Raw genomic sequence first — 12,062 nt, forward strand, 5'->3', positions numbered from 1 at the left:
TGATTGAACTTAAAGGATGTGCCTGGTCAGGGGGAAAAAAAAAAAAGCATTTATTTAATGAGATGATTACATGACATTACAATTTGGGTTATATTTTCCCGATATTTCCAAATAGTAGTTTCAAAAAACAAGTTTCTGTTTTTTTTTTTTTTTTTTTTAATCCTGAATAAAAAAGTATGTTCTGATTGCTCCTCCTAACACTTCTGCTCCACGTAGGTTTCTCCTGCCATAGGCACTGACGTTCTTTATGTTCCTACAGCGTCTGGGCTCCTCCTTGGCTCCACGTCACTCAGCCTCTCAGAAGCGCGGACCCTTTCTCTATTTGTGATTTATCACTACTTCCACGGTCATTCCTTCTCAGTCTGTGGTTGTGCTTCTGTTTATCCACAGTTTAAATGTTTGGTTCATGGCCTCTTCTCTATGGACATAGAAGTTCCTAGATAATTCCCTCCGGCTTACTGCCTTGACCAGGCTTCCAAGTTTCTATCTCGTCCACGGCCAGTCCCCTGAGATCCAAACTTGTATTTGAATCTGCTCAACGGACATCTCAATTTGGCTCTCAGACAGGCCTAGCAGGTTTCACATGTCCACAGTGACATTTTTTACATCTTTCCCCCTAAGTCTGCTCTTACTGCAGTCTTGTCCTCCTAAGAAATTTCAGGTCCTAGAACTTGCCAAGACTCACCTATCTCCGGGCATTCACCTTTGCTCTTTCTTCTGCCTGGAGTGTTTTCTCCTGACCTAACTTTATCTCTCTCAACCTTCAGGTCTCTGTTCAAAAGTCACCTCTTAGGAGGGCCTCCCATGACCACCCCCTCTAAAGTAACCCATTCCCCAGTTCCTCAGCATTACATTTCTCTCTATTGGTTTATATTAAAGAACTTTGCACAGTATGCAATTACCTTGTTAATTTATTTGTTTAAGTTATTTTGTTTTTTCTGTTTTTAAATCTAATCTTCTACAGGCCAGGGAGCATGCCTATTTTGTTCCCTGCTGTTTCCGCAGTATCTACAATAAATCTGGCTCTTAGTAATGCATTGAGTAAATATTTGCTGGAGGATGAGTAAACTTGGCTTCGACTACTTTCTCTCTTACTCATATACCCAGTGCACAGTTACAGTTACAAAATATGAGGAAGCTTCATCTGAGGAAAATTCTTACTTGCAGCAAATTTCAATTTTAGCTTCCTGTCAACAAAATTCTCACATGTGACACTGAAAATATCAATAACTTGCATGTGTAGTATTTACAAATTTCAAAGCTATTTCCGTATTACAATAACAGTTACTATTCAATGAACGCTCACTATGCATCAAGCACTCTCTAAGTACTTTCCACATATTACCTTGTTTAATCTTCACAACAACAATTTGAAATAGTTACTGTTATTATTATCCCCATTTGCAGAAGAGGAGACAGTGGGTAAGTGGAAAAGTCAGGCATTCTGGTCCAGGAGAGGCACGTACTTGATTCTCCTTATTGAACCTTAAGTCTATAGCATGTACTGTTTTTTGGGTCCTACACCAGAGAGAAGGAGGTTCTGGGAATCACCAACGTGCCTAAAGACCCAAGGGCAATAGGGGTTAAGTTTTCTGAAAGAGTTCATCCTTCCTGCCAGCTAATCAGCATCACACTAACAAGACTCCATCTAAAAGAGATGCATATGTGTAAAACTGTGTGTGCACAATTTGTAGAGAAAACTAAAAGCAAATGTGGCCTGAATCATGGATCTGGAAATAAGTTTTTGACTTTGAGGTGAAAGATGACAATTGAGAGATGATTTATTACAAATCAGAACAGACTGCATGAAAAAATAATGAAAGAGAACATGCCAATATAGTGACATTTTAATTGATGGTAGGATTATGAGTGATTTTTACTTTCTTTTTTATAGAAATGTTTAATAATGTTTATGCTCAAAATATGCAACCTTCCCACACATACATTTACAGTTAGTATAGAATTGTCTTCTAGAATACTGAGAACTCTCAATAGGGTCTACTTAATAGAAAAAGGAATGAATCTTGTATTGATTTAATGAGCAGTGCAGTATTTTCCAAATGCCATTGAACACCTTTTATCTCCCCTGCCATTTACATATGTCATCTGTATTTTTATTTATTTAATATTTATCTGATATAATTTTGCTAGATTTCACTATTTAGCTTTAGCTTAAACAGTAATGACTATGAAATCACAGGACTGATTTGTTTAGTCTTTTCTTTTTTTTAATTGCTTTGATAGAGAAAGAGAAGGCGAGAGAAACATATGTGCCCTGACTAGGAATTGAACCTGTGACTCTTCCATCTATTGGACAATGCTCCAACCAGGTGAGCCACACTGCCAGGGTATGATTATGTTCTGTACACATTAAAATAAACATATACATTTAAAACAAAAATGCTGATTTAAAAGCTATCTCTAGGACTACCAAGGAGATACAAACAGTATCTTAGGAAACTCTGAACCACTATGCTAATTTAATGGAAAGGCTCTTAGAACACGGTCCCTTTGATGCTTTTTCTTTAAGTTAACAGAAAATTTTTATGGCAGTATATTGACAATTCCATTTCAAAACTTTTGCACATTTGTAATGTGGAAAAATGCTGTTAGTCATGCTCCCTGGTATACTAGACGGTGTTAACTCTGTGCTTGGAATTATCAGGAAGAGAAAAGACTTTGACTAGGGTGGTGTGCTGTTGTCTGATTAATATAGGAAGTGAAGAAGAGCAACTTACATTCGTTATCGGATCATTTTCGTTCTCCGTAACACATCCCTGAAGATTGAAGTTGAGCGCTTTACAAATGACCATGATTCTCTTGGCAGCTTTTTCTTCAAATGGTTTGATAACAGACTCAGGTTCAAAAAGATCCTTTTTCTGAAGTTTCAAGGTCTAGAAAAAATTTGACAGTTTTACTCAAAAAACATCCATCACATACAAAGAAAGAAATTCTAAATTCTAAATCACAATTGTATGGATCACGTTCATGTCGGCTTAGAAAGAATTCCAACTTACATCTATATCTGGATCCATGGAGAACAGGTTTAGCCTCTCCAGGCTCCGAGTTGCTCTGACCGTCTCTTCTGTTTCTGTGAGGTACTACAGAGAACCCTGTGTTAGCTCTTGGTGTCTAAATACCCACGTACTTACAGACAAGCCCCATCCATGTGGCAAGAAGTAGCCCCTTAGTATTATCACGGTTTTAATATTACCCGTAAACATGCTTTTAATTTCGAGTTTTGTGTTTCTTCATCTAAATCTTAAAAAAAGCATTTCCAGTTTTTACATGAAAGCATTAATTAATAAGCAATGCAAATATGTTTGCATAAAATTGTGTCAGCTTTATTACTTTTGCGAAGTCTGGATGTAGGCTGTTCTCCGGAGAATCTGTTTCCTCTGGTGTGCATTCACCTGTGACAGAAGGATCCAGCGAATCTTGAAAAGATACACGAAGACAGGTTATTAAATAATTCTTGTGAATCACACACTTCTCTAGCCTGTCAAATATCAAAACTGAGGTAGACCCAAGAGCGATGAAAGACGACTGTTGGTGAGCAGATGCCTTTACTGTATCCTGCTTCCAGTACTCCATATTGCTAGAAGGTCTTGGCTGGGAAATCAGACCTCCTGATGATCTTTTTGGGATTCTTTCCATGTACCACCCTGTGCCCGTAAGAACTATGAATGCTTGCAATAGAACATTTATACGTGGGGCTGTCTTGACTTATTTCATCCATTCATACTAAAGTTTTCTTATATGTGTGTATATTTTTGATAATTCTGACTCTGAGGCCATCAATTAAAAACCCACATTCTAGCTTCTGTAATTTGATCTCTCTAAGACTCTGTAAATATTAATACTCTAGTTGAATATTATTAAATAAATCATGAATGTAAAATACCTACTATGATACATAGTAGTTGTGTTAGAATCAACAATAATTTTCTTTCTCATTATCCCATGACTTGTTCACTTTAATGCATATGATACTTAGACTACTAGAACTTAAAGACACTTTGGGTTCTAAGGTACCATGATGTTGTGCAAGATGTCTTAAAATAGTTTTCCTTTAGGACTGACTGACTTTGAAGGTGAACTTGTCTTCCACATAGCTATACACTTATTTTTCTACTTTTCTTTTCACCCTTTCTTTCCTCTCTCTTGCTCCCTCTCTTTGCTTAGAGTGAATTAGAACCATCTGAGGGAATTAGGATGGTCTGAATAAAATTTTTTCTTATAAAAATCTTTAATCTGTGTAAAATTTATGAAACTTTCACATATACATAAGTTGATCTCAATATGATCAAAAAGCATTCATGACATTCCTTTCAATTAAAAGGAACTAATACATATCTGTCTTTACAGAGTATAATGTTAATTAATTAAATTTAATGAACGTTTGTAAAACACAAAACATCCCCTCTATGGTTATATCCCATCAGACCTGGGTGCGTACATTATGATATTGCTGACAAATGATTCCCAAAACCATTTCCTGGGTGTCAACCTCAATTCATTGTCAGTCAACTCAAAATCATGCCTGTGCGTGGTGACACTCACCAGCCAGTAAAAGAAAAAATTTAGGGTAAGTTCCTGGAGCAATCTGCTTAGGGATGGAGGAGCTAGACCTGACAGGTAATCCAACTTCTAGCATTGAAATGAACCAAATGCACAGGTCGCCCTTGGCTGAGGAAGGGAGATGGGTACATGCTGTTCTCACCCAGCCCCAGATCAGTGAGCTCTGTGCTCCGCCGACCCTGAAGGAGCCCCTCAGGGCTGATCTGCAGAATGCGGTTGAGGGTGTGGATCCATTCATCCATATCAGACTCTGTTTCAGCAGCCAGCACAAAATAGGTCAGGTCATTCATTTTCAATTCAAAGGCATATTTTCTTAGTCTGTTATTCTTTGGTACAAAAGGAAAGAAAAAAACACCAGAGAAATAAGTCTTATAGAGTAAGAGACATATCTTATGGGGTCTTGGTGGTTCTCAAGTTTTTCCGTACAGGTTGGTAACATAAAGAAATCTGAAACAGGACACACGTTTACATGGTTATGAATCATTTTGTAATTCTTATACAGGTATTTATCTCTTATTCACAATATTTTAAAGTCTGTAGAGCCCCCACACTATAATAAAGCAAAGTCTATATACTTAAGATAACTCAACTTTATATAAGTAAAATAAAAATAGGAGAACCAGAAGATGAGAGAATTAACTATCATGTGACATGGAGGTTAAATACCAAAGTATAAATTTTTTTTTTTTTTTTTGAGAATAGGGTTGCTATTCTTCATGGCAAGAAAAAATAACTTTTAATATCTTCTTGGCCATGTCCTCTTTCTTTGGGATGCCTTCAGAGACTGTCCCAAAATAAGTTCTCCCTTTCAACTTCCACAGCAGCACGATTACAACCACAAATACAACACTTACTAAACAGTTGCCATCTGTATACCAGGCACTGTGCTGAACATTTTACAGTCGTTATTTCATTTAATTCTCCCAACAACCTTATGAGACAGATCCTGTTATTGCATTTAACATGCAATGACATGGAGGCTTGGGGAGGTAAATTAAAATGTGCTGGGATTACATGGTAGCATGTGGCAGGGAAGGAACATAACCTTTTTAGATTTTAACACACACTGAGATGACCCAGGTATAAGGAGATGCTTAGAAAATGCCATTCTCTGCTCTTGACACCCCCTTGACACAATCATGTACCAAAGGGGTATCCATGGCCTGGGAAGTAGCAAATTCTCTAAGTGCTGAGAACAGACAGTGGGGCAACATATATGCCTCAAGAAAATGAAAAATTTAAAAATTAAAGGAGAAAAAGAATTAGCTAAAAGGCTATCTATGAGTCTTGCTGTAAGACGTCACAGCTCAAATGCCACTTGCTAGACTCTTCCAAGGACAAGCTCTTTGATCCCGTGCATACTTTTGTAATATTGTCAAGTATAATTATTTCTTTGCCTTGTAATGACTCACTCACAGACCAGCTCTTTTATTAGTCTCTGAGCCTGATAAGAGCAGAGGCTGCCGAGCCATCCCCAGTGCTCAGTGCAGTGATAACATTCACTCACCAAAAGGTGCCTATTGTGTTCATATTTTGTGCCAGGCAAAAACAGACACAGTCTCTGCCCTGGCAGAATAGGGGAGACAGGCGTTACCAATTCATCATGCAAATGTGAAATTGGAAGATAAATGTACCTACTTAAACTTTGTGTGAATATATTGAAGAAGAAGTATACAATCAAGGTATTAAAAATTCTGTGCGAGAACAGAATTGTCATTGCAATATGAGAATATAGCTGTTGAACCCAAGAGAGCACAGAACAGGATGGTTTTCACTAGTAAGAGGCCAGAGCTTTCATTTGAAAAATTAAACAGAGTGAGGAGGTGCCAGAAAAGGCAGAGGCCCCACACCTTCCCGTGCAAAACAAACACTTAGGCAGCTTCTTTAATAATGCAAATTCTTAGAAGCCATGCTCTCCCCAGGAGGAGGGGCAGACTCCCTTCCTACACCCTCACACACCCTTCCTGGGCTTCTGCCAAAGGTGGTCCAGTGAACTGCTTGAGATCTCACTGATGCCAAGTGTCTAAGGACAAAGACAAGTTGGCTGATAGCAAGTATAAAAAAGAGACAGGCTTCTTTAAAGAAAACACACACACACACACACACACACACACACACACACACACACACACGAAGAGAAAAAGACAGGAAGGGAAGGACTAGAAATGCCCACAGTTCAGGGGTTCGCTCTGACTAGGATATTGTTAAACATTTGAGAATAGCAAATGTAAGCCCATCTCAGTGTTGTCTTCAAAACAAACAAATCAAAATCAAAGAATCCCTTCCACTAATCTGATGTCGTAACTAATGTGAACTAGGAGACGCACAGCTATGTAAAATGCTGATACAGGGTCCAAGTCAAAAGTGGATTAAGCTGCAACCTGCTTTCCAATGCAAAGCAACTAATAAAATTTTAGAAAGAAAACATTACAAAATACAGAAATCTTGATTTTCTAAATTGTATTCTGTAGGTCAAATAAATTGAATCTTTTTGCCAACTTCAACAATATTATTAAAATATAAAAAAAAAACTTGAGCGAAGTATAATAAGCTCTTGTTTCTCACAATGAGGTAATCTTAAATGACCTAAATATTCTAGTTACAATGGCTCAGAAACCAAATTATCTTTTAATTATTTGGAGTGAAATAGAAGTACTTGCAGTGTAGAGGTTAGATTGGGGAAGAATAAGATACCTAAGCGGTTTTCTATCTCACTCTGCAAAATAATGACAAACAAATTAGCAAAAAAGAAAGGATAGGAATGGAAAGTCAGTGGGACATTTTAATAATCTTAAAATGCAATGGTAAAGTCATTAAAATGATAATCAGAAAGGAATCATATTCTTTTCACTCTCCCAGTTTTCTTCTGTTTCCCTGAAACAGAAGTGTTCTTTGGGTCCACTGCAACAGCTTTGCTCATTCAAGCCCGCCACAGCCCACCTACGTGGCTTCATATATAATTGGAAACTGGGAATATGTCCTAATGCCATCTGATGTGTTTAATGAGTTGTAGCAAACGGGTCTGTTTCACAATGTTCATCCAGAAAACTTCTGAAATAGAAAGTCGAAGGAAGCCGCTAAAGCCGATGGAGGGCTGAGCGTCAAACAAGGAAGTTACCCAAATAACATATTCCATCATACTAGCTTTGGTGCTAGCGTCTTTTACAGAATTTTGCAGAAAAAAAGGGAGACTTTTAAAAGAAAACACACAACATCGATTCCAGGTTAGCGGCATTGGTGGCTACCATCCATGCAATTCTTTCCATGCTTTGTATGTTCATTTGTTCATTCATTCAAAAAGATTGACTGAGTACCTTCTCTGTGTGAGGGGCACAGCATTAAAAAAAAACATGTAAAGTGTTTGCCTTCACTGAACTTACATTCTAGTGTAATGGGGTGTCAATAAATAAATAACATGTACAATACATATAGTGTAATATAATATTCCATCATGCAGCAACATGATTACTTTTTTCTTTTGAAAGTTCAGCATTATTTCTGGGGGAGTTCTCGATGTTAACAGATGAACCATCCAGAAATAGGCTAAACTGAAGTGACCGGAGAGAACTCCATTTTGCATCCACATTATCTATCGGGTGTCCCTGGTATGAATCTGAGATGTAATCCCAGCTACACAGCAAGCTCTGTGAATGTCCATGGGAAGAGAAGGGGATGCTCTTTGTGGCCTGTGACCAGAAACAGAGCCCTCAGCCACTCAATAAGCCAGTATATTAACGTGAAATTTGAAGGAAAATTGTAGAACACTTGATTTCTTCAATTTTTATGTACAAGGAATAAGGATAACTATTTTATCAGAGTAGAAAAAAATAAGTGTCTTGAAAGTCAGATGTCCAAATGAGGCCTGTGGAATGAATCTGCTGCCCTTTGTCACAGTGGTCCATGCCAAACTGAACACGAAGGACAATAGTTTGAAGACCAAGAGGCTGCAGAACAGCATTGTCTGTTAAAAGCACTGTGTCTATTTCTGAAACTAAACTCTTAAAAATCAGTGCAATCTTTGTCTTTGAAGGAAACTTTCTCTTAGAAGGAAGAGGGTGTATATGCACATTGTAAATTTCCTTATCTCATACCTAATAGTAAAGGTAACATTTATGAAAGGAATTCTTTGAGCTGTATGATTTATACGCTATCTTATTGAATTCTTAAGCTCAGTGGTTCTCCACACCACAGCCACAAAGGTGGTCATTTTCCTCATCTCCTTGAACACATCGTACTTGATCTTGCCTCGGGACCTTTGCAGTTGCTCTCCCTGTTGATTCTTTAGTCTCTAGATCAAATACTGTCTCTTCAAATATGCTTTTCTCATGTCTGAAGAATTGATATTCTTTTCCAATCTCATCATTTGTCCCTTCAGTAACCCTGTTTATTTTCTTTATTTCAGATTTCACCAACTGAATCTATTCTGTTTATTTCTTTTTTTTTTTTTTTTGCCTATTTTCTGTTTTTCTTTCTTTACTGAAAGTGGGTTTTGTAAAAGCAGGGATCAAGGTTGCCTTGTTCTCCACCAAATCCCTAGGGACTAGAATAATTCTTGGCTCATATCAGATCCTCCATAAATATTTCTGGAATAAATAACTGACAACTGGATAAACATACTCTTTGATTAAAATAAAACAAACAGACAAAAATAATGAAGAGGGAAAAGGGATTCCTACTCACCTGCACCACACCTGTACAGGAATCCAAAAAGATGCAGCCTTTCGGTTCTTTGGATATTTTTTCATCTTTGTAAAAATTCATGATGTAGGAGCTATCGGGCAACTGAGTTAGCTGAAAGTAGCGCTTTTTGAATGACTAAATAAAGGAAAAGACACAAGGAGTCGGTTCAGGTTGCAGTGCGCTGTTGCACACGGAAACTAGCATTTTTTCCTAATTCCTTCAAGAGTGTGACCTCTGTAGGGCCCTATTTGGGAGAAGAGCCCACTCCTTTCCCATAAATAAAATATGACACCAAACATGAACTCAATGCGAGTGGCCCCCCTCTGTGCTCTGACCGAAGGAGGGGGCATCAAGAAAGGTGACAGAAACAAAGGTGCGTCCCGAGGTCTCCTTACCCGAACAGTAATGGTATTGTTCACGGTGCTGTTGAAATTCCCCTTGTAGAGCCAGCCAGACCTGAAAACTCCAGTGCCTCCCGCTCCCCCACCTCCCTTGGAAGACGAATGGGAGGTGGTGTCCTGTGTAAAAGGCATCATTTAGCATGAATGCAACCTTTTGTGAATCCCGCATCTCACAGCGCTTAACCACGAGTTCCTTTTTCTCTTCTGACTCATCTCAAATAATCATATTCAACTTCGAAACAAATGAGACTCATTTTGACTCCAAGCCCTCACACAGACAGTTATTGCAGCTTGATGAGAAACACTTGGGTGAAAGAGAGGAACTCATTATCCTCATGTTTTAAACATTACACTTACAACAGCTTCCTTACCTCATCCTTATCAGCATCTTCATGGTCAACCTCAAAGGAATGCGAAGGAAGTTTCTCTGGTTTGTATTCTGCTCTGATATTAAAACAAACAAAAGAAAAAGGTTCTGATTTGTCATTTGAGACATGGCTTTCATTTGCAGCTGTTCCTTGGGTCACCACTATTGTGTTTTTTAATAAGATAATATAATCTTGTGAGGGTCCCATTGGCTTCGGAGGTATTGACCTTCACCTGCCCATTAAATATGTCTCTATTTCAATCCATGGGGTTACTATTTATACAGATTTACACACTGGGTGAGATGAAGGTGAGCAGGACAGTTTTTAGGCTTGGTTTATACTTTCCTTCTTCCACATGTTTAAGTAGAACATGAAGTGGCACTCTTTTCATTACCTTCCTGTTTCACTTTTACACGACATGCCCAAGGGTGCAGGGTGGTCACTTGAAGAAGCCTGTTCTAGAAAACAAGCCTGTGCTCTGGCCACTAGGCTGTGCTGCTTTTCTGACTGTGGTCACCCCAAAAGTCTGCATCAATGTGACTCACTGGCCATTGTGTTTACTTTGTGCATTTCCATGGTAGCGCAGAAAGGCCTCTGTGTTACAGCATCACCGATGAGCACAGAGGAGCGAGAGCACACACCTGGTTCTGTAGATGGTAAAAGACAAACCGACTTTCTAGGCTTCGTTCTGTCTCACACCTCACGGCTGAATGGAAATTGAACAAGACCATATCAGGCATTCCTTGATATCTAGTTAGAAATTTTTACATGTAGAATTTGCATGGAGTATTTTTTTTTAAAGATGATGCATCCTGTGTAGAAGCAACCTCAGAATCTGATTGTCGAGAGAAAAAAGCCCAGCGCACATTCAGTATTCCCACAGCAAATAGTCTCTCGTGTTGAAGGTAGTCTAGGGAGCAACACTCACCCAACACCACTAGTCCCTAACCATATTCTTGCTGACCTTATAGTCATAAAAAAAGTGCAGACCAGAGAGCATCAGTTTAGAGCATATCATGCGGGTGTGGCGAGAGTGAATGCTTTTCATTGCTGACTTCTCCTGATTCTGCATTTGCTTGATCAAATTCAATGGAAGTTGAGAGCTGTCTTAATTCTTAGAGGTCATTCTCCTTGCCACTAAATGATCAAGTGCCCAGACAGTACCTGTTACACAGAAGGCCCACCATAATATCAACCGTATATCAGAAAATAAATCCCCAAACTGAGGACGCTTGCATTCTAAGGAAATAGAGAGTAGATATTTAAGCATAAACAAACAAGCTTATTTCCCTGCGTGAAAATGGCTGTGGAGAAAATGAAAGAGGGGAGAAGAGAAGAGTGCCCTGGGCAGGAGTGGCAGAGGCCAGATTTAGCAAAGGTGGTCGCAGATGGCCATGTTAAGTTAAGTGTCGGGAGAAGCCGGCCCTGCGGTGATTTGGGGGAAGGTCATTCTGGGCACAGGGAATGGTGATAGTGTTGGTCCTGGGGAGGACTAGCCTGGGGGCTGGAGCACAGTTAGGGCAAGAGGGCGACAGGAGGTGAGGTCAGCCACTGAGAAAAGGCTCACGGCGGTGGACAGCATGTAGACCATCGCTGAACCGGGGGGGCTACTGAGGACTTTTCTTTCCCTGGCAGTCCTGTTCCCACAGACCCACACGGCATAGCCTCCTTGCCTTTAGGTGGCCTTCGTCACCACTCAGTCCCATGTCTGCAGGGCCAATGAGCAATGACTGTTCACACTTCTACAGATCCTAACAAGTCAGCACCTCTGCTGCTGACTTTAACGGTCTTCCCCCAGCCACACTGTGTGGTCTCCGAGTCCCTGGGGTCCTGAAACAAAGGGCTCAGCAGGGACCTTACCCTCTGGTGTTAGAACCCAACATCAGTTATTATTTCTAGGCGGTCTCATTTCTACAAATTACTTCCATTACCCAGAGAAGGATGTGGAAATGCCTGAGTGCCCCATCAGTTACAGTCATGAGGTTACGGGCAAATTAACGAGCCTCTCGGTGCCTGGGTTCCCTCTACATAA

General features: G+C 39.5%; 1 protein-coding gene across 5 annotated transcripts in view; it reads right to left on the bottom strand.

Moving 5' to 3' along the window:
* Window positions 1-12,062, bottom strand: part of DOCK10 (dedicator of cytokinesis 10) — a 135,415-nt gene that overhangs the window by 76,096 nt on the left and 47,257 nt on the right. For all 5 annotated transcript variants that reach the window (XM_090284741.1, XM_090284759.1, XM_090284732.1 and 2 more), the window contains exons 5-11: window positions 10,034-10,106; window positions 9,657-9,779; window positions 9,262-9,396; window positions 4,724-4,907; window positions 3,352-3,437; window positions 3,018-3,101; window positions 2,739-2,894 (exon numbers count right to left, since the gene is read on the bottom strand). In XM_090284741.1, the coding sequence (XP_090140867.1) occupies window positions 2,739-2,894; window positions 3,018-3,101; window positions 3,352-3,437; window positions 4,724-4,907; window positions 9,262-9,396; window positions 9,657-9,779; window positions 10,034-10,106 (841 nt within the window). The remainder of the gene's footprint in view (window positions 1-2,738; window positions 2,895-3,017; window positions 3,102-3,351; window positions 3,438-4,723; window positions 4,908-9,261; window positions 9,397-9,656; window positions 9,780-10,033; window positions 10,107-12,062) is intronic.

The sequence above is a fragment of the Furipterus horrens genome, unplaced genomic scaffold (genome assembly GCF_987537825.1).
Source record: "Furipterus horrens unplaced genomic scaffold, mFurHor1.1.pri manual_scaffold_1, whole genome shotgun sequence".
NCBI lineage: Eukaryota > Metazoa > Chordata > Mammalia > Chiroptera > Furipteridae > Furipterus > Furipterus horrens.